The 24,679-nt window shown below is 35.7% G+C and overlaps 1 protein-coding gene across 1 annotated transcript; it reads right to left on the minus strand.

Moving 5' to 3' along the window:
- Positions 1–1,714: 1,714 nt before the first annotated feature.
- Positions 1,715–24,679, minus strand: LOC124898614. Its single transcript, XM_047412244.1, has 3 exons — positions 24,338–24,679; positions 2,397–2,613; positions 1,715–1,959 (listed from the first exon to the last, which is right to left on the minus strand). The coding sequence occupies exons 1-3, from the start codon at positions 24,677–24,679 to the stop codon at positions 1,715–1,717; spliced, it is 804 nt and encodes a 267-aa protein (XP_047268200.1).

The raw sequence follows: 24,679 nt of genomic DNA on the forward strand, positions 1-24,679 counted from the left end.
GGGAACCCACTATTGAACTACACACACATCCGCCTTCATTAAAAAAACTATGTACATGCATAATTTTAGGGAGAGTTCATGGGAAAATGGGATAGATTATACATCACTCTCATGGAATTCCAATCACACACACTGACTCTCAATACACCCATACAAGAAACACACAACTCATACACATAGAAACTTGACACACAGTGAAAAATACAGTTCACACACACTTTGAGAGACATTATAACACACAACAAGGGACTTTACCGAAATTGCACAGACCCACTGGAAAAATACACATAGTTTATTAACACACACACTAAGATACATAAGAGGGAGAGAGGTGAGATATGATAAAATAACGGTGAAGGAGAGATAGATAGAAAGAAACAGAGAGAGATTGGTGATTAAGAGTTGATCGAAATGCGAAGAGAGACAAAAAACCCGTTGCTATTACTATTCCAGCGCACTTTTATCGGAGAATGACCTGCTAGTCCTATTTTTTTTACCAAAATGACCCTATTAACATAAGTCCAGTGATGTTCTGTCGATAATCGTCCAAGATCCATCGTCTATCTTCCATCTAGCAGGAAATCCCACAAAACCTGATGACCAGATTGTATAAACCAGCATGGGTCTATTTTTCTCACGCAATTATTGGTTCGTGTAGGCGATAAATAGTAAAGGATATATCAAAAATTAGATTTGGTTTGTGTCGATGTTTTTCGGGCACAGTTCTATCTTCAGTATATTGAAATCAACAATTAAGGTCTAATTCTTCAACTCTCACTCTTTATGTCATCTTAAATTTAGAAAATTGATTTATGATTATGTGTTGGATGATGATTATTGAGTGATTTTGTTGACATTGATATTACTTGTTATGGATAATTGATTGTGGTAAGAATTCAATGTTGGTATGGTTGGATAACCATGTCTCGTATAAGAAATTTTTGTTGAAAAATGATTTAAGGGAAGGGATTGAAAATTGGTAAAAGTGAATATAGGCTTATGTTGATTAATTGTGCTTCTGTTATTTGAAATTGATATGAGGGAGGCTACGGAAGGCACAAAAACTACACAAAACAGTCCATAAATTGAGAGCAACCCAAGGACCCCTTTGAGTGGTAGTTTCGGCCAACAATAATAACACAAGTATCACGAGTTTACAATGTGTTTAGCACAAACAAACAACAACAATACAACAAGAACAAGATGAACACGATATAAGGAAAACAACAATAATACAATAACAACAATACACGGTTTTACTAGTAAAAGAATAGAAACACGATTACAAGAAATATAAAGATAGGTAGTGAGACAAATAAGGGTATAAATCCTAAGAACTAAAGAGTATGTTAAATTCTAAGACCCCTAACACCTACACACAACAATCACCTAACTCTTATGTAGACACGAGATTGGAATGCACCTCTCAAGCATCGACGTTTCCAAGTAAAATACAATCACTAGTGAATCCACATAAATTTCTTGTCCTAGTTTCGGTTTGCCTTTAGTAGAGAGAGGACTTCGACGTTTCAAGTATTTTTAAGTTCATACAACAATAATCAACTTAGTAATGAAAATCCCTACTACTAAACTATATATAATCTCTTTATTACGTAAAAGATGAAATGCCCAAAAGATACTTAATGTAAAGGGGGCACTCCTCTAGTGTAACAAATGAGCAAATAGGGTGGCTTTGGTGTGTATTTGATCCTTCTCACGTCTCAAAATTCCACTTCCTAGGATGATCCTTTTTTGTACTCTTACATAGGTTGATCTTCATATTCACACTTGTATCATCCTCTCGATCTTGAGAGGAATTTGCCCTCAAATTCAAACATTCATCACTGGCAAGCTCTCCTCTTTGCATCATATCTTCATTGCTCTTCCCAAGGTTAGGATGTTCAACCAAGGGTCCCATGAGATCATAAAGCATGCTCCTTGGACTTATATTTTCTACAACTGGCATATAAGAACATTTGATACTAGGCAAAGTTCTAGTATCTCAGTTAGTAATCAACAACGGGTCTTTATAGGTAAATCCTATAATCCCAACTCTTGGCTTCTCTTCCTCTTCACCCTTCTCACTCTCGGCTTCTTCCCACACCCTCACTAAGAATGACCTTCCTTTCCATATACAAAGGCACTACAACCATACCTTCATACAACCAAATATCTTTCTCCCTTCTCTTTTGGCTCCTTATATTCTACCTTCTCTCCATCTTGAGATTAATCATCAATCTTATTTAGTTCAAGTCCCACCTCCTCCCTAAGAAAGTACAATTTCCCCTTCCTTAGGATAACATTTCTCCTATTTGTACACTCATTAACCTTATATCCCTAACCATGATATTTAAAACATTAGAAGCCCTAAGAATTAGAAGAGGAATGCGGTTTACCTTCATTTCTCGGAGGGTACCTTTGGTGAGCCTTGTTCTCGTCTTGGGCAGACTTGGTCTTTTGTTGCTCCACATTGGATGAGCTATTCTTGTCCTTGTGCCAACCCGAAGGTGATTTCTCTTTAAGGTTGACACCCTGTTTTTCCCGTAATTCCCTCTTAACTTCCAAGGTGGCTTGGAAGATAGCATCAATTGCGTTGAACTTGTGAAGTATCAACTGCGAGGCAATGTCTATTCAACCACACCTTGAATCTCATGATTTCGTGGCTCACTTTCTTCCCTCAGAGATCAAGTTTCAAAATGAGTTGTTGGAACTCATCATAGTAAGCCATGATGGTCTTGTTCCCTTGCTTCAAGTTATACAACTTAGCAAGGAGCTCTTGATGGTAACTCTCGGGTAAGTACCTTTGTCTCATGAGGTACCTTAACTGAAACCAAGGAGAGGGCTGCCCCTAAATCAAAACATTGCTAAACTGCTTCACATACTCCCACTACATAGTAGCATAACCTTCAAAGTGTGCAATCATATAACAACTCTTTTTCTCCTCGATAAGGTCATTAACTTGGAAGATTCTCTTACAAGCGGACTCCCAAGATAGAAAATATTCCGGATCATTCTCACCTTTGAATGTTGAAGCGCCACTTTGATGGTATTGATGCCTAAATCACATTTTGGTTCCAATGACCAACTTTCCCTTCTCGGCCATTAACTTCCCTTAGATCACCTTGTCTACCCCTTATCACCCCCCCTTATGTATGCATCACCATACGATAGGTTTATTTTGGTTAAGTGGAGATTGTATTAGCGGTATTGGATTTGTTAGATAGTGAGCCCTTTGGTCCAATGGAGTTTGGATTGGAGGACTCAGGTTTTAGGGTGGTATTTGGGTTCTAAGTCCTTCTTGTTAGACTTGGTGAAGTGGAGAGTGGATTGGTCTCTCAAGATCTCAATTTTGGGAGTAAGGGTTGGTTTAATTAGTGGCAATGGGTGGATATAACATTTGGTGCATGGCTTTTGAGTACTAGTTGGTGAAATGTTTCGAGGGGTAGAAGGTCAGATTCTTTGGATTTCTACTCTCTCTAATCTCCCTCCCATAATCGACACTTCACCCTTCATTAACACTACATACGAGTCTAGTTTTTCAATACCCGCAGTCATCCTAGCCATGTCTCGGGACATAGCTTCAAGGAGAGCCAAAGTGATCTGGTAGCATTATGGTCCACCGTGGGTTAAGGGGATGAGGTCTCAGTTTCCATTTCACCAAAATAGTCCATGATGTCACAAAAAAGCCAACAAAGAACACAAAAACAGTCCCAAAACATTACACAGAACAACACTAACAAAGTTTTAAGTGTTGAAGCACAAACAACAATGCCACACAAACCTACAAGACAAAACACACGTTGTTGTTAAAGAAAATTTATTTCAAGTATCAAGTTGTTCAATCTTACAGTTTTGATGAAGAATGTTCAGCTATGGTGTAGGTTGACAAGGTTCTAGACTCTTTTCAAGAGTCAAAAGTCTTCTATCAACTTTTCACCAACTTGCACTCTTTTGGCAAGTCAACTTTTTGGGGTAGTCTTGTCTCTTTCCTCTTTTGTCAAATCTTGAAAAGGTGTCTTACTTCCTTTTGGCAACTTGCTTTTTTAATGACTCTTGTCTTTTTACATCTTTGGTGCTGTCTTGAAATTAATTCCAAGAAAAAAAAAAAGCCTTACTCTTCTTTTCTCTCTTCAAGATCAAACAACACTTTTATGAACACACTTCTTCAACACACTTCAAGAACAATAATAACAACTTTAACTCTAGCCGTCCACAACCTTCAACAACAATTTGTCAAGAGCTCAATATTGGACTTAGACTCAAGATGTTCCAGCGAAAAATAAGCTAGCACAAGAAATTTCTAAGACAAACAAAAAACACACCTAGTTCTAGACACCTTTCTTGGCCAAACACCACAACAACACCAAGAACACTCGGCTAAGAACAAGAAAACTTCAAATTTTTTTTTCGACTTAGAGAGCCTAAGATTGGTAGTATAGGAACACAACCAGCCTTATATCTGATACCAAATGATCCGAGGGAGACCACAGAAGGCACAAAAACTATACAAAATAGTCCACAAATTGAGATCAACTCGAGGACCCCTTTAAGTACTAGTTTCGGCCAACAATAACAACACAAGTATCACGAGTTTACAAGGTGTTTAGCACCAAAAAACAGAAATAATACAACAATAACAACATGAACACGAGTTGAGGAAAACAACAATACACGGTTTTACTAGAACAAGAACACAAACACGATTACAAGAAACGTAAACATAGGTAGTGAGACAAATGAGGGTATAAATCCTAAGAACAAAAGAGTATGTTAAACTATAAGACCCCTAACACCTACACACAAAAATCACCCAACTCTTACGTAGAAACGAGATCGGAATCCTCCAAGCGAAATACAATCACTAGTGAATACACACTAGTTTTTTGTCCTAGTTTCGGGTTGCCTCAAGTAGAGAGAAGACTTTGGTGTTTCAAGTGTTTTCAAGTTTATAAAACAATAATTAACAAAGTAATGAAAATTCCTACTAAAACTATATATTGTCTCTTTATTACATAAAAGATGAAATGCCCAAAAGACTCTTAATGAAAAGGGGGCTCCCCTCTAGTGTAACAATTGAGCTAATGGGGCGGCTTTGGTGTGTCTTTGATCCTTCTCGTGTCTCAACATTACACTTCCTAGGATGATCCTTTGCTACACTTATATACACGTTGATCTTCATAGTCGCACTTGTATCAGAAATGGATGTTAATTTTATCGAACTTAATAGTATCATGTCTTAGGCCGGGCATCGATAGGCAAATCATAGGTTTCAGGTAGGCAAAACTTAGGGATTGTGGATTGTTGAATGTTTGGAATGTTTCTTTAATAATTCTGTTTTTTTTCACATTCAAAAAATGTATTTATTTTGCCGGGGAATGCTCCGAGGTAATTTGTATTTATTCATCGGGGAATGTCCCGAAGTATTATGTAAGTAAGGGATGTTCATGATCAAGGCCCAAGGCATCGGATAAATCATCATGTAGGATAGATAGAATAGTTTAGGTTTTAATTTTAGTATTTTTATTTTGGTTTGTAATATATTAGACTGGACATTAACTTTTGAATTTTTGTTTGTTTGGTTTGTGTGTTTTATGTGGTTTATTCACTTCATAATGTCAGATTAGCCGATATACTCTACGAAGTGACCGTGGTAGAACCACGGGATCGATGGATGCCTAACACTTTTCCCTCAATCAATAGAATTTCTTAACTAGAATCTCTATTCGTGGATTAGTTTTGAAATAGACAAAAATCGTTTTGAAAAGAATTTTTCAAAAGTGACTTGGCACACTAGATTATGCCAAGTGGCGACTCTGAATTTTGATTGTTAAAGGTCTTTTTCTGAATAAATTATTTTCTTTTGTTACTTAGTAATAAAAATCCTTTCAAACTTAAAATTAATTCTTTTTGGTTAAAAAGGGGCAAGACAATACATATATATCCTTCTCATTAACCGAGGACACGTGTCCCTTTTTTATTCGTTTGCCTTTTTTAATTTAATCCATTTAATTATTCTCAATCCCACCCGAATTTGATTTTAATATAACCCACACCCGATCCAAATAATAACCCAAATCCGGCTCGGTCTAAAGAACCTTCAAGAGGCATCTTCCACTCACCCGTATTCATTGTCTCTTTCTCTCACACTCTCACTTTCTCACTAACACAAAACCCCCTTTTGTATCGCTATCTCATAAGTAATCCTTTTTAAATTCGATGAGTTATAGTATTCAAGTTCAACAATCTTCCCTCTGATGAATCTGTAAAAGACATGATTCAGAACCTAGAGCATTCATTACTGGTCAAGTGTTACAGTCAAGTTCCAAACACCACATAAAGGCAATAAAATTATTATGTTATTAAGTACAAAGTATATATTTATTTTCTTATTATGTTAACAGTTGAATACCACACTGTAGGTGATTTGCTAGAAGAATAAAATATCAGTCATAAAATGTTTCAACTTAATGACTGATATTTACAGCTTGAATATCCAATAATCAGAATAGAGTGTGAGAGGAGAAAATGAATATGCATGAGTGGAACACGCGTCTTGAAGGTTCTTTAGATTGGGTTTTTGGATTATTATTTGGATCACGTGTGGGTTAAATTAGAATTGAATTTGGGTGGGATCGAGATTAATTAACTTGATTAAATTAAAAAAAAAGACAAACAAATAAAAATGTGACACGTGTTCTGTCGTTAGTGAAAAAAATATATATATATTTTTAATTAACGGTGATGGTCTATTTATATTTAAAGTATGATGAAAAAATAACGATGGTATATTTGTATCTAAATTATTACAAAAAATATATATATAACATTAATCAAAATTCAGAGATATATTCATACTTTTTCTAATCTTAAAATAAGAAGGTTAAACACATCGACAGGTCCCTCAACTTGGCACATCTTTAACTTTGACACCTCAAATAGACGTTGTTCACTTTAGACACCTAAATCAGCTATAAACTGTGTCATTTTGGTACCTTTCGATACCAACTCTAGTGCGTGAATTGCACGCGCTTCCAACATGGATTAAGCGACCAATTAATTTGTACCAACTCATTTTAAATTGTCACATCATTATATACGCCCACAATTTTTTAAAAACAAAAAAAAAAGGACCAAATACATGACATAGTGTCCAATGAATTAATAACACATAATTTTTTTAACTAATAATTACAAAAAAGCCCCCATGACATCTTCTCCACCTAACCTTTTTAAGCTTAACCTCCATAAATGGATGTTGAACCTCCATTAATGGAGGTAGAAATTTTCAGAAAAGTAAACATACCTCCTCATTTGCTAAGAATGATAGATCTGCATTAAAAGCTTCACGAATTTTAGACATGAAGAAGGAGGAGGCCAATGTCCAATTAAAAAATTATTTAACGGAAGAAAACATAAATGGAGGTCGATTTTGAAGAAAAGAGATGAAAAAGAACAATACGCATTTGCTCAGAAGTTGGTCTATTTTGTTGATTGAACTTGCCGAAATGTCGCACCACTCCAACTATTTTATCACCGACCAAATCACCTGAATCTTCTTCAAAAACTTCAACTTGATTTTGTCTACTCAATTCTATCACATCAACAACTTCAATTTCATCAAGAATTGTTGATTTTTTGGTCGCGCTTCTTGGACAATTCAATCGCTGCATTAATTGTTCTCTTTATCATGCACATTTTTGATCTTCAGAGTATCAATACGCTTAAAATTGCTTACTGTATCAGAATTTTGTGGTATAAATTTATTCTATGATTTTGAATCAATTCAATCGATCCAAAATTATCACAAGAAATATTTTTTTGAATCAACTCCCATTTCTCATAAAATATTTCTTCAACAACCGCTTTAAAATTTTGTAATTTCTGAGAGATCTTTAATGTAAAGATGTGTAAAGAAAAGGAAAATAAATGGTGAAAAATTAATGGATTGAAAGTGTGAGAAAGAAAGAGAAGAGTTAATTATATTTACCCTTTGCAATGTGAAAAATGGATTGAAGTGAATAATATTCTTGAAGAGTTAATTATCATATTAATACAATATTTTACTCTTTATTTTTGAATTAGGAGCTCAATTTTATTATTGTTTTTAAGAGTTTGAGATTGAAAAAATGGTGAAAGAAAATGGGATGAAAAAATGGAGAAGAAGATGATAAAATTAAATAAAATAAATAACGTCCACTTGAGATGTCAAAGTAAAAAATGATGCCAAGTTGAGAGGCCTGTCGATGTATTCGGCCAAATAAGAAAGAACCTAGCCAGAAGTAATAGATCACAAATACATATAGGAACCTAGAATAGAAAAAGTCAACCGATCATTTTTTTGGGAAAAAAAAAATCATGCAGACAACAAAAAACTCAACAAAATATTACCATTAATTTAGGAATTTAGCTATAATTAGAAACCTTCTCTATTTAAATTTAGATATATTTATTATAGTTAATATTTAATATTATAAATTAAAAGAAAAAACGTGAAAAGATATTTTGTCAATTACAAGTTTTATAATGAAAGGTAATAAGGTCAAATAATATTTCTAAGATTCTTCACACTTTTAATCTATTAGATAAATTAGAGATAGAGATTAGAGATTAGAAATATACAAATAGAGATTTTTATCTTATTTGTTCGTAAGAATTTGTTGATTTTAAAAAGACGAATAATTTCAACTTGCTTAAATCATTTTCACCAAATTAATTAAAGATTTTATTTCTACAAATAGAAAGCTTTTTTTAATGAGTTTCAAAACTTAAAATAGGTTTACATGATTAAAAATATATCTATTTCTCTCTCTCTTTTCAATTTTTTCTTGATTTTTTTACTACTTTTTTTATGTTCTTTTTTATTTATTATTTCTCTTGTTCTTTTCTTCCCTTTATTATTTCTGTTTACATTTCTAAAATATTTTTTCCTCGTTCTATTTTTATTGATGTTCTATTTTATATTTATATATATTTTTTTATATTTTATATTTATTTTTATTAAATTATATATTCTAAGTAAATTTATTATTTGTATTTAAATAGTTTAGCAGTAAATATGTACAATTTTTATTTGCATTTGTATACAAACAAGTATCTGCATTAATTGCATTTGTTTGAGTCAAAAATATATAAATATGCAATGTATTATTTAACATAAATATAATGTTAGTATTATATGTCAAATTTATCATTTGTACACAAAACATGTATCATTTGTATACGTATAGTTCAAGTTGCATAAACATGTATCATATGATACAAATGTAACATTTGTATTTGTAAAATTTATCATTGTATTTGCATTGTTTAATTTGTACCAGTAAACTACAAGTCATATCAATAAATTTAAACACTATTGTTTATAAAAAGAACACTAGTGTTGATAAAAAGAAAAATTACAATTCATTTTCACTTATTTAAAAGATATCAATGATGCAGTCAACAACAAATTTAGATATGAATAAATAAAATTACAAATACAAAGACCTTATGCGGTAAAAAATATAAATATAAAATAGTTCTTTACAAATATAAGTGTATCGAAGAAAATAAAATGCAAATATAAATAAAATAAAACTACAAAATAAAAATACAACATGCAATCAACAATAAAATATAAATACAAAATAATTCTTAAAAATACAAATGTGAATTGTATAAAATATAGAAATGGTGTGAATTATAAAATACAAATAAAGGGTGAACTATAAAATACATACAAATACAAGTCCGAACTATAAAATATAAATACATTGTATCAACGAATACAAAAGTATAAATGATGGTACAAATACAAATACAATAAATAATTATGATATTTTCATTATCATCCATATCTTGTACTCTTCGTAACCATATTTTTTAAAAATACAAAAAATAATTATAAAATAAAACCAAAATATGAGAACGAAAAACATGTATAAAAATTTAAAAAGAAAAGAAAAGAGTGTAAAAGTTAGATATAAAAGAGTAAAAGTAAAACAAAAAAAAAGAAACAAAAAAATTAAAATAAAAAAAGAAGAAAAAATAAAAATAGTAAAAGAAAAAAGAAAAAAATAAAAAATAAAAAAAACTCAAAAAATTTCAAAAGGAAAAAAAAATAAAGAAAAATAGAAGTTAGAGATAGAAGAATAAAAAATTTTAAAAAAATAAAAAAAGAGAAAAAAAAAACATAAATGAAAACGAAAAAATCAATATAAAAAAAGAAAAAGGAAAATAAAAAAGAAATAGAAACATAAGAGGAAAAAAGTGAAAAGTATAAATGAAAGATTTGTAGACCTTGAACTTAATCTTAATGTATATATGATAAAGAAGGTGATATAGTGATTTGAAATAAGAGAAAAGAAAGGATAATCTCGAAATAAATTGTAAGTTTATTTTATTCTATGTTTGGTTAGAATTATTATTTAGTTAGTCACAGAATTGCTACTAATGATAATAGAATAAATTAATCATATACATGATGAAATAACTAAGAATTTCAATTTATGATATAATTTTTTAGTCCCATCTCATATCAAACAATCCCTAAATGTATTATTCAGTCCACTAATTGTGTAGATATACCAATATAAAAGGGACCTGCATAAGAGAGTACTTGAATTGGTAGTATAGTTTGTTAGGTTAATCCTCCATCACCTAGATATAATATATCTCACAATAAATGTATTATCCAATCAAAATTGCTATTCCTAGAGAAATGACACGAGAGATTCAGTCTATCAATCTATAAGTATCAAAAAAGTAAATACCTACTTTGAAAGTGGAAATTTTGTGCAGTGTAGACAGCAGGATGACCAAGAAGTTCATTAACTCTGACTTCAAATCTTGAATCAAAATTCAACATCTTCAGGTAGTGATTTCCAACTATACGTAGCAAGACACTTAAATAATCTACTTATAATTAAATTGGTAACAATCTTATAAGAAATAAAATGTAAACAGTAAGAGATAAAATTCAAAATTTCGTGAGGGTATCAAATTAACGATATATGAACATTCAGTGAAAAATATACTATTAATATTGACACGATTTAAACCAGGACCTTGTCATAATGGGTATCCCAAGTCCAACCGATCGGATACCGCCCCCGTTACCCAATCATACCATCCTACGCGTATTCCTAGTCGGTTAAATTTTGATTATATAACAAGATAGCGTATTGGACAAGAACTGACTTTGGGATAAGTCTATTCCTAGACCAACCCAATCAAGTCATCTCGTCCACCAAACGTACCAACCAAACCAACTAAAATCAAACCAAGGGCCATAAACCAAGCCATAACCAAGTAGTAACCAAGTTCCTGTCCATAACATAATATAAAAGGATGGAACAGTGAGAAATTTAATCCTACGGTATCATCCCCAATACCAATGCCAATACTAAGAATGACACCAATACCGATCTCGCATAACAGTTCCATAAAACCTCTAATCAAAAGAATAACAGTATCCGATTGGGACATGCCCCCAATCATATCCAAAATATAACCAAAGTATATGAAAATATCCATGAAATGAGCCTTTCGGAAAGATAAAAACTCACCACTTCAATCCAAAAGTTGATCCCAAAGTCCGATCACTAAGCAGGAGAAGTAGAATGGTTGACTCCTGCATCGCATGGGGATATAGCCGCTCAAAGATGGGTTAACGGCTGAACGCTAGTATGAACTCAGGATAAGGATAAAGTAATGTCATCCATTAAAATCAAGTAAATCAACCATATGCATACAAACCATACATACATGCATACATTGTAACGCCCCGAATCTGGTGCTCGGAACGCTACACGGTGCTCATGACCCTGAAGGACCACAAGCTAACCCATGACTGATATCTGTACCTGTACACTGCATAATATAACATAATAATGTGAAAACATGCACTGAAAGGCCATAAGGTTCAATACTGAATATAATCTGAATAATATAACATCTGAGTGGGGTAATAGAATACCCAAAACAAAATTGAAAATACTGAAGTCTGAAACATGATAGTCTAAAAAGCCCTAACATGACTGTCTGGATGAGTAAGGAGTTGATGGGAAATGTCCCCAACTAACTCCAACTAATAAACTAATTAATGAGATAATAGAGAAATAATCATGTCCTCGAAGGATGAGGACTCACTTCTAACTCTGACTGCTGATGCTGGAATCTACTGCTGATCTGGAGCTCGTGTCTCTGAACCTATGGTATAAGACACCATAGGGCAAATGCGTCAGTATGCTTGAATGTACTGGTATGCATGTGAGGTAGGCTAAATGCATGGGGTTCATATGCATGAACAATAATAATAAAAGCTGACTAAACTATCATAAGCATGAGAATACATGCATGAGACATAATAACTTACACTATTACCATTAATACATAATAACTGAACCTGAGTACTGATAACATGACATACTGATAACTGATATAACTGATAGCATGAGTGACTGTAGCTGACAGTCCTGAATCTGATGGAACTATTTGAGTTTCGTACTATATTTGAGTTGACTATCTCTGACAGTCCTGAAATCAGAAGAACTATTTGAGTTATTTTACTGACATTGATACTGAAACTGTGGGAAGTAGTCATCTAACCATATGCCCCTAGTGAGCCAATATAGCTACGTTGGGGTCCAATCTGTAATCCCAATTGGAAGGGTGTCAATACTGCGCCACTAGTAAGGACAAGCTGTGAGGACCCTATACTGGCAGGCACTCAAAATGAGAATGGTGGGAACCCTAAACTGATAGGTTAAGCCACCTCATCAACCCTAGACTGACAGGTTAAATATCTCAACCTATGCTGGCTACATAGTTCTGGAATACAAGAATTACTTCTAAGAATCATACCCTAAACTAGCAGGTGAGTTCCCATCCTTGGGTTCCCTCGGTGCTAATTTCTACTCCCATCTGAATAGACACTGAACATGAACTGAACAGAACATGGACTGAGTTACTGAATTTCGTTGACTGATAGAACACTACTGATTTTTGACAACTGATTGAGTTCATGAGATCATAGAGATTTCTTGAGTCATAAAACTGTTTGAAGTCTAAGGATTCATAGCTTGACTAAGAGTACCGTGAAAACATGACATAGCTCTAGGCACACAACTAATATTTAGGGCACAAGTACCCCTAGGACTCGATGGAAGGAAATTGAAAAACATAACTTACTTGAATACATAATAACCACCATAATACATTTATTGAAGCATTTCATCAAACATGAGATATGCATAAACGTGCACACACATGAGGATTTCATGATATCATGATAGTTAAGCAATTTTCCTTCATCTAGGCATTTAATAAAATAAATGGTAGGCATGGTACAGGTAAACAACATTGTACAACAATTAAATGTTATGATTCACTAGTTTCATCATTCAAGGGTTTAGTCATAAGGTTGCATGAATCTATATCTATAATAATTAAACCCACATAGAAATTATCACCCAACATAGAGTAGAATTCAATTTCTCATTTATCAACATGAACAAGAGAAGACCAATCATGAAATCATAAGGAAAATCAATAACTTGAAGTTGGAAAAGAGATTCTTAGGCTTCATAGACGAAAGGAGTCCATGAATGAACACTATGCATACCTGGATTGTGATTTATTGAAATTCTGTGTAGGAAAACTTGAATTATTGGCTTGGAATTAAGTACCTAGGGTTTCTTGTTCTTGGGGATTGATCCTTGAGAGAAACCCTAATTTATTATTGTGAAATAATAATAAACAAAATTGCTGAAATCGGATATAACTAGATATATATAGGCGGGTGGTAAATGACCAAAATAACCCTGTTAAAATAACTTAAAATAATTGAGTTGGTCATCCGATGGTGGGGTATGATGGTCCGTCGCTGGGCTGATGGTCGTCAGACTGAGACAAAACTGGGACTTACTGCCAATGAGCGACGGTGGGGTGTGACGGTCCATCACTGGGTCGACAATCCGTCGGACCTCGCAATTGTACATTTATAGAAAGCTAACTCACTACCTCAATGGGGTGGTTCTGGTCGATGGTCCGTCACTTGTCCGACGGTCCGTTGCCTGCACCATCGTACCTGGGCAGTTTTTCTATTTTCTGGATTTCGGCCATAACTTTCTCATCTGACACTGGATTTTATGAAATTGGTATTGATGGAAACTTATTAAATTTTCCAATTGATAGAAAGGGAAAATCTTAAAAATACTGTGTGTACAAAAATAGATTCGTATTTTAAAGCAAGTTCTAACATCCTTGAGATGATTTCAAGCTAAGAAAAAGGCACGGGTATGCAATATCTCCCCCTTGAGAACATTCTTCCTCGAATGAGATTGACTGAGAGAGGAAATAATAAGCTAAACATGAACTGAGCATGAATAACTGGAACATGATCTCATGACTGACATGACTGATAAACTAAATATATAATACTGAATATGCATATCTGATGCATGCGTAACTGATTTATGAATGCATGACTGAGTGTTCTGATGAACTTAGTTTTCTCACAAGGGGAATGCATGTCTGATGTATAACAATATAACTGAATTGATACATGAATGCATGACTGAATATGCAATGGTATTTGATACCGAGTTTGTGATAAACACTGAACATAAAACTGAGTAAGCTTAAGAAGAACTGTTACCTTGAGCTTGATCTAAGTTAGCGGGGAAGAGGTGAGGATACTTGGTACGCATGTATGCTTTTTCTTCCCAAGTAGCTCCCTCGACGGACTGATTTTTCCAAAGAACTTTATCTAGAGAGACTTCTGTGTTCCTTAATCTACGAGTCTGATAGTCTAAGATTTCAATTGGGATCTCTTCGTAAGAGAGGCTATTCTAAACATCTATGCTCTGAATAGGGACTACAATTGATGGGTCACATATGCACTTCTTGAGCAAAGAGACATGGCAGCCTGGGTGAACTGAGGCTACATCTGAAGGCAATTTGAGCTGATAAGCTACTTTGCCAAAACGACTGAGAATCTTGAAGGGGCCGACATATCGGAGACTGAGCTTTTCCTTCTTGTCGAATCTCTTCACTCCCTTCCTGGGAGAGATCTTTAGATAGATATAATCACCATTCTCAAATTTGAGATCCTTTTTACGAACATCTGCATAAGACTTCTGTCGGCTCTGAGTAGCCCGGAGTCTTTCTCTAATGAACTGGACTTTCTCTAAGGCATCGAATACCAAGTTAGGACCTATGATTGTGGCCTCACTAACTTCAAACCAACCGATTGGAGATCTAAATCTCCTACCATAGAGAGCTTCGAGTGGAACCATCTGAATACTAGAATGATAATTGTTATTGCATGCAAACTTAATCAAAGGCAAGTAGTCATCCCAACTACCCTTGAAATCAATTTCACATGCTCTTAGCATATCTTCTAGATTCTGAATGTTCCTTTCTTCTTGACCATCAGTCTGAGGATGGAAGGCTGTACTAAGATAAACTTGGAAACCAAGACCATTTTGGAATGCTTTCCAAAAATAAGAGGTAAACTGGGTACCTTTGTTTGAGATAATAGATAACAGAATACCATGCTATATGACCAACTCCTTGATGTAGAGTTTGGAATAATCATCAGCTGAATAAGAAGTATGAACTGGAAGGAAATGAGCTGATTTGGTTATTTTATCTACAATGACCCAGAATAAATAGTGCTGATGACGAGTTCGAGGCAAACCCATCACAGTCTATTTTTACTTCTTCCCACTTCCAAGTAAGAATAATGAACTCCTGTATAGGACCACTAGGCTTCTGATGCTCTATGTTAACCTACTGACATATAGAGCACTTAGCCACAAACTCTGAAACATCTCTCTTCATCCCACTCCACTAATAGATCTATCGTAAGTTGCGGTATATCTTTGTGGCCCCTGGATGAACGGAGTAGCACGCACCATGCGTTTTTGCAAGAATTCGCTACCTTAAGTCATCTACACCTAGAACACATAGACAACCCTAACAATAAAGGACACCATCTCCCCCTTGGGAGAAAATCTCTATTTTTTGATCCTGGACGGACTCTTTCAACTTGACAAGGCTGGGATCTCTATCTTGCTTTTCTTTCAACTCGAAAACTAGAGATAATATTAAACTACTCTGAACACATACACCACCTTCTGAAGAATCGACTAAGCGAATGCCTAGTCTGGCAAGTTGATGGACTTCCTGAGCTAACTTCTTCTTACTATCCTCAACCTGGGTAACACTACCCATATACAGTCTACTGAGAGCACAGGAAACTACGTTGGCCTTGCCTAGATGATAAAGGACACTCATGTCATAATCTTTCAAGAGCTCTAACCACCTTCTCTGACGAAGATTGAGATTTTTCTGAGAAAAGACATATTAAAGGCTCTTATGATCTGTAAAGACATCTACATAAACTCCATAGAGATAATGCCTCCAAATCTTCAAGGCAAAGACTACGACTACTAGCTCAAGATCACGAGTAGAATAATTATTCTCATGGGGTTTAATTTGTCTGGAGGTGTAGGCTATGACCTCACCATTCTACATGAGGACACAACCCAAACCCACTCTGGATGTATCACAATACACCACGAACCCATCTGAACTATCTGGTAACGCTAAAACTAAAGCTGAGGTGAGTCGAGTCTTCAACTCCTGAAAACTCTTCTAGCAGGGATCTAACCATTGAAACATGACTTTCTTCTGAGTCAATCTGGACATAGGGGATGCAATAGAAGAAAATCCCTCAATAAATCGTTTGTAATAGCCAACCAAACCTAAGAAACTCCTGATATCTGATGGAGAGATAGGAAGAGTCCAGTTTCTTACTGCTTCGGTCTTTTAAGGATTTACTCTAATGCCATCACCAAAAATAATATGACCAAGGAATGCTACTGACCTTAGCCAAAATTCATACTTACTAAATTTGGCGAATAGCTGCTGATCTCTGAGAGTCTGAAGTACTGTTCTGAGATGGTCTGCATGATCTTGCTCACTATGGGAATAGACCAAAATATCATCTATATGACTATGATGAGCATGTCCAAGTACTGCTTGAACACACGATTTATCAAGTCCATGAAAGTGGCTAGGGTATTGGTAAGACCAAATAAAATGACTATAAATTTGAAGTGACCATACCGAGTATGTAAAGCTATTTTTGGAATGTCACATCCTCTGACTCTAAGCTAACGATAGCCGGATCTGAGTTCTATCTTAAAGAAATAACTGGAACCTTGAAGTTGGTCAAACAAGTCATTAATTCTTGGAAGAGGATACTTGTTATTGACCGTGACTTTATTGAGTTGACAGTAGTCTATACACATCTTGAGAGAACCGTCTTTCTTACGCATGAATAAGACTGGTGTGCCCCACGGGGAAATGCTGGGTCTGATAAATCCATTATCTAAGAGATCCTTCAACTACTCTTTCAATTCTCTGAGTTCTGCAGGTGCCATTCTATATGGCGGAATAGAGATAGGCTGAGTATTTGGAAGAAGATAAATACCGAAGTCTATTTTTCTTTTGGGAGTAATTCCTGGAAGATCTTCGGGAAAGAAGTCTGAATATTAATTTACAATTAGAACTGATTTAAGATTGTAAGTCTTGGAACTGGAATCCTTAACATGAACAAGATGATAGACACATGCCTTAGATATCAATTTCCTTGCGCGAAGGTAGGAAACAAGCTGACCTCTGAAAGCAGATACACTACCTTTCCACTCAAAGATGGGTTCATTCAAAATTAAAACTGGACTATTCTGTTTTTGCAGTCGACTGTGGCATAGCAGGAATGAAGCCAATCCATGCCGAGAATGACATCAAAATTAATCATCTCTAATTCAACTAAGTCTGCTGAAGTGACTTTCTAAAATATCATAACCGGGCAGTTCCTGTATATCCACTGCTATGATGGTTTTACCTACTAGGGTAGAGACTGAGAAACGCTTTGCTAGAATTTCAGGACTGATTCCAAAATCAACTGCTATATAAAGAGTGATAAATGACAAAGAAGCTCCTGGATCTAGCAAAGCGTAAACATGCACATGAAAGATCTATAACATACCAGTAACTACGTCAGGAGAATTTTCGATATCCTGTCGGGTCTGGAGAGCATAGAGTCTATTTGGGCATTGGCCACTAGTAGCATTGGAAGTGGCGTCCTACTGATTTGGGTGACTGGATTGAGTTGCAAAATGATTCTGCTGACTCTGGGAATCTGTCTGAGGACACTCTCAAACTCTGTGGCCTAGCTTGCCACATCTGAAACAAACATCACTACCAGATCTGTAAACACCCTTGTGGTTCTTAACACAAGTCTGGCAAAGGGGATAAGTGCAGGCGCTGCTAACATTACCTTGAGACTAAGAGCCTGGCGCTCTGTCTCTGAACTTAAGAGCTGGAGAAATGGCTGAAGAAGGAGCTGGAACTGGTGGCTTAGGATGAAACTGTGAATGGTTTCCTCTTTCTGATTTAGGCAGAGCAAAGTTGAAGCTACCTGTCTTTGCTCTCTTCAACCCCGAATGAATCCTTTAATCTTTCTCGAGTCTAAGATAGACGAGGACCCTCAGTAATACCTAGATCAGGTTCATAATTTTGGCTGCAGTTGAAGTGGCCACTGGGTTGGCTAGAATGGTAGCTGGTCATTCATTTTGGGCAGCAACGAACTGAGAAAGAGTAGTAAATGCAGCCCTGAATTCCGTATGATAAACATGATCGCCCAAAGGTTCTTCGGGCTAAGAGCCTGATTGATTTCTTATCTTGGGAGATATGTTTTGAAATAAAGAGAAGAAGCGGATTAGACTGAGAGATTGACTTGAGATTATGCTTATTGGCACGACATGAATACTGAAAGAGGGGAAACTATTCCTAAAACATCTCATAGTCTCTTGCACAGAAATGAGGCGCGCAACATACCCATGTACAAGACTCTACTAGATGCGGGTTTCAGGATTTCTAGGACTCTATAGAATCTTAGGCTCTGATATAAAGTTTGTAATTCCCTAATAATTTGGTACTCAGAATGCTACACGATGCTCATGACCCCGAAGGACCACAAGCTAACCCATGACTGATATTTGTACCTGTACACTGCATAATATAACATAATAATATGGAAACATGCACTGAAAGGCCATAAGGTTCAATACTGAACATAATCTTAATAATATAAAATCTTTGTGGGGTAGTAGAATACCCAAACAAAACTTAAAATACTGAAGTCTGAAATATGATAGTACAAAAAGCCTCTAACATGACTGTCTAAATAAGTAAGGAGTTGATGGGACATGTCCCCAACTAAGTCCAACTAATAAACTAATTAATGAGATAATAGAGAAATAATTATGTCCTCGAAGGATGAGGACTCACTTCTAACTCTGGCTGCTGAGGCTAGAATCTACTGCTGATTTAGAGCTCATGTCTCTGAACCTATGGTATAAGACACCATAGCGCGAATGCGTCAGTACGACTGAATGTACTGGTATGCATGTGAGGCAGGCTAAATGCATGGGGTTCATATGCATGAACAATAATAATAATATCTGACTAACTATTATGAGTGTAAGAATACATGCATGAGACATAATAACTGACACTGTTACCATGAATACATAATAAATGAACCTGAGTATTGATAAAATAATATACTGATAACTGATATAACTGATAACATAAGTGACTATAGCTGACAGTCCTGAATCTGATGGAACTATTTGAGTTTTGTATTATATCTGAGTTGACTATATATGATAGTCCTAAAATTTGAAGAACTATCTGAGTTAATTTACTGAGACTAATATTGAAACTGTAGGAAGTAGTTATCTAACTGACATTCCCCTAATGCACCATTATGGCTGCGTTGTGGTCCAATCTGTAAACCCAATTAGAAGGGTTCAATATCGTGCCACTGTTAAGGACAAGCTGTGAGGACCCTATACTGGCAGGTACTCAAAATGAGATTGGTCGGAACCTAAAACTAATAGGTTAAGCCACCTCATCAACCCTAGACTGATAGGTTAGATGTATCAACCTATACTGGCTACGTAGTTCTGGAACACAAGGATTACTTCTAAGAATCACACCCTAAACTAGTAGGTGAGTTCCCATCGTTGGGTTCGCTCGGTGCTAATTTCTACTCTCATCTGAATAGACACTGAACATGATTTATTGAACTGAACAAAACATGGACTGAGTTACTGAATTCTGTTAATTGATGCAACACTACTGATATCTGAAAACTAACTGAGTTCATGAGATCATGGAGATTTCCTGAGTCATAAGATTGTCTGAAGTCTAAGGATTCATATCTTGACTAAGAGTATCATGAAAACATGACATGGCTCTAGGCATACATCTAATGTTTTGGGTACAAGTACCCCAAGGACTCGATGGAAGGAAACTGACAAACATGACTTACTTGAATACATAATAACCACCATAATACATTTACTAAAGCATTTCATCAAACATGTGATAGGCATAAAGGAGCACACACATGGGGATTTCATGATATCATGCTAGTTAAGCAATTTTCCTTCATCTAGGCATTTAATCAAACAAATGGTAGGGATGGTACAGGTAAACATCACTGTACAATAATTAGACATTATGATTCAATTCTAATTTCATCATTCAAGGGTTTAGTCATAAGGTTGCATGAATCTATATCTATAATAATTAAAACCACATAGAAATTATCACCCACCATGGAGTAGAATTCAATTTCTCATTTATCAACGTGAACAAGAGCAACCCAATCATGAAGTCATAAGGAAAATCTATAACTCGAAGTTGGAAAAGGGATTCTTAGGATTCATGGACAAAAGGAGTCCATGCCTGAATTATTGGTTTGGAATTAAGAACCTAGGGTTTCTTATTCTTGGGGATTGATCCTTTAGAGAAACCTTAATTTGTTGTTGTGAAATAATAATGAACAAAATGACTGAAATCGGATATAACTGGGTATATATAGGCGGGTGGTAAATAACAAAATACCCCTGTTAAAATGACTTAAAATAACTAAGCGGGTCATCTGACGGTGGGGTGTGATGGTCCGTTGCTGGTCGACGGTCCGTTGGACCTTTCCCTTGGACTAAGACAAAACCAAGACTTACTAACAATGAGCGATGGTGGGGTGCGACGGTCCATCGTTGGGTCGCGGTCTGTCGAACCTCGCCGTCGTAAATTTCCAGAAAGCTAACTCACTGCCTCGATATGACAGTCATAGTCGACGGTCAGTCTCTTGTTCGACGATCCATTGCCTGCACCATCGCACCTGGGCAGTTTTTTTGCTTTCTGGATTTCGACCATAACTTCCTCATCTGACACCAGATTTTGATGTAATTGGTATAGATGGAAACCTTATTCAATTTCCCACGTGATAGAAAGGGAAAATCATAAAAATACCATGTGTACAAAAATTGATTCATTTTTCAAAGCAAGTTTTAACAACCTTGAGATAATTTCAAGCTAGGAAAAAGGTAAGGGTATTACAGCTGTCTTAAGTCATTCTATAATGATCTTCACCTTCTCCATTGCCTGGTGAACAAGATCAGACCTAAATAATTGGGTCTTACCCACTTCATACCACCCAATTAGTGATCTACATCTCCTTCTATAAAGTGCTTCAAAAGGAGCCATCTGAATACTCGCATGGTAGAAATTATTATAGGCGAATTCGATCAATGGTAAATTATCTACCCAACTACCTTTGAAGTTAATTACACAAGCTCTCAAAAAATATTCAAAGGCCTAAATGGTGTGTTCATATTTCCCATCCGTCTGAAGTTGGAAGGCAACACTCAGGTTCACTTGGGTACCTAAATCCCTCTGAAAAGATTGCCAAAACTGTGAAGAGAATTGCGTACCTCGATCGGATATAATGGATACTGGTTCCCCATGCAAGTGAACTATTTCCACAATGTATAGCTTGGTATAATCATCTCCCGAATAGTTAGTCCTCACGGGCAGAAAGTGAGCTGAGTTGATCATTTGGTCTACAATTACCCAAATGGAGTCATATTGGTTTTGAGACCTCAGAAGTCCTGTGATGAAATACATATTGATCATCTCCCATTTCCACATAGGCAAGGATATATCTTAGGAAGTACCACCTCATCTCAAATGTTCCACTTTGACTTATTGACAATTCAAAAACTTAGAAACAAAATTAGCAACATTACATTTCATATTATTCCACCAATATATTGCCTTAAGATCATGATAAATTTTAGTAGAGCCTGGGTGAACAATATACCTCGAAGTATGAGCTTCGTCAAAAATTCTTTCCCGCAATCTATCCATATTTTGCACCATAGCCTACCTTGATACCTCAAAATTCTATCACCACTAATTTAAAATGCCATTACCTTTCGTTGACCCACATCTTTCTTATTCTGCATCAAAATGGGGTCTTTGACCTATTTTTGCTTAACTTCAGCACTTAGGGAAATTTAGCTATCTCCTGAACAATCACTCCTCCATCTTCAGAGTCCAAAAGTCGAACCCCTAGATTTCCAAGCCGATGAATATCTTTTACTATCTCCCTTTTCCCTTTCTCAACATGAGCAAGACTACCCATTGACAATTTGCTGAGGGCATCGAGCACTATATTTGCCTTGCTCGGATGATAGAGTAGACACGTATCATAGTCCTTCAACAATTCTAACCACCGTATCTACCTGAGATTAAGTGTTTTCTGCGAGAAAACATACTGCAAACTTTTGTAGTCAGTAAATATATCAACGTGAACCCTATAAAGATAATGCCTCCAGCTTTTAAGTGCAAACACCACAACCGCTAACTCTAAGTCCTGGGTGGGGTAGTTTCGCTCGTGCACCTTTAACTGCCTAGATGCATAATCTACCACCTTACCATGCTACATAAGCGCATATCCAAGTCCCACTCGGGATGCATCACAATACACCATAAAACCCTCTGTACCTTTCGGGAGATTCAAAACTGGCGCAATAGTCAACTTATTTTTCAACTTCTCAAAACTATTCTCACAAGAGTCAGACCATACAAATTTCACCTTTTTCTATGTCTACCTGGTAAGTGGAGCATTTATGGATGCTACGAATCTTCTATAATATCCTGCCAAACCCAAAAAGCTCTGAATGACGGTTGAAGTCATGGGTCTGGGCCATTTTCTCACTGCCTCAATCTTTTGTGAATCAACCTTAATTCCCTCAATAAATACAATATATCCCAAGAACGCAATAACACTAAGCCAGAATTTATATTTGGAAAATTTTGCATTCAACTTATGATCTTTGAGGGTCTGCAGAATGATTCGGAGGTGATTGGCATGATCTTCCTCACTTTTATAATAAGTCAAAATGTAATCAATGAAAACTATAACAAACAGATCTAGAAACTAACAGAACACCCTATTCATTAGGTCCATGAAGGCTGTAGGGGCGTTAGTACATCTGAAGGACATGACTAAGAATTCATAATGGCCATAACGGGTTCAGAAAGTTGTTTTGGGAATATCAGCCTCCCTAACCTTCAACGGATGATATCCCGAATGAAATTTTATTTTTAAAAAATACTTAGCACCCTGATGTTGGTTAAAAAGGTCATCAATTCTGGGAAGAGGGTATTTATTTTTTACAGTGACCTTATTTAACTGATGGTAGTCTATACACATATGGAGGGAGTCATTTTTCTTACGCATGAAGATTATAGGTGCATCCCAGGGAGAAACACTAGGTCGAATAAAGCCCTTTTCAAGAAGATTTTTTATCTGTTCTTTCAACTTCTTTAATTCTACAGGTGCCATTTTGTATTATGGAATAAAAATAGGATGGGTGTCCGAAAACAAGTCAATGAGAAAATCTATCTCCGTATCAGGTAGTATCCCTAGAAGATCATCAGGAGAAACTTTTGAAAATTCATTAACTATAGGAACAAACTGGAGAGAAGGACTTTCAACATTGGAATCCTTGACCCGAATAAGATGGTACAAGCAACCCTTAGAAGTAAGTTTACAGGCTCTAATGTAGGATATGAATTTCCCTTTGGGGGCTAAAGAATACCCCTCCCACTCTATCACTGGTTCATTCAGAAAAGAGAAATTGACTGTTTGGGTTCTACAATCTAGTGTGGCATAGCACGAATGGAGCCAATCCATCCCTAAAATAGCATCAAAATCAACCATATCAAGCTCTACAAGGTCAACAATCGTATCATAATTATAGATAGACACAACGCAATTTTCGTACACTCTCCTAGCCATAACAGAGTCACCAGCAAAATTAGAAATAGAGAAAGATTCTGAAATAACTTCGAGCTCAAACCCAAAACCAGCTGCCACATAAGGGGTTACATAAGATAAGGTAGACCTAGGATCAAGTACCACATACACATCACAAGAAAAGATTTGTAATATATCGGTGACTATATCTGGTGAGGCTTCTGCCTCCTGGCGATTGGACATAGCGTACAACCTGTTGCTACCACTCCCAGTAGCTGAAGTAGGACCTTTGGGTGGTGGTGCTGCAGAATTTGCTTGGGAACTAGTACCTCCAACATTCTTTTTTGCGGGACAGTCTCTCTGAATATGTCCCGGCCTACCACATGAATAGAATATTTTACCATCGAAAAAGCACCTCCTTGGATGATTCCTCCCACAATTACCACAACGAGGGTTTGTCCTAAAAGACTGTGCCACGCTCCCTTGTGACTGAGTGCCCTGCAT

Source organism: Capsicum annuum, chromosome 5 (assembly GCF_002878395.1).
Source record: "Capsicum annuum cultivar UCD-10X-F1 chromosome 5, UCD10Xv1.1, whole genome shotgun sequence".
Taxonomy (NCBI): Eukaryota; Viridiplantae; Streptophyta; class Magnoliopsida; order Solanales; family Solanaceae; genus Capsicum; species Capsicum annuum.

Coding starts and splice junctions, on each gene's coding strand:
- LOC124898614 (XM_047412244.1), bottom strand. CDS start 24,679: ATGCAGGGCACTCAGTCACAAGGGAGCGTGGCACAGTCTTTTAGGACA. Junction 2,614..24,337: donor TTTCTTGTGATGTGTATGTG/GTACTTGATCCT, acceptor ATTGCCTCGCAG/TTGATACTTCACAAGTTCAA. Junction 1,960..2,396: donor GTACCCTCCGAGAAATGAAG/GTAAACCGCATT, acceptor CTTATATGCCAG/TTGTAGAAAATATAAGTCCA.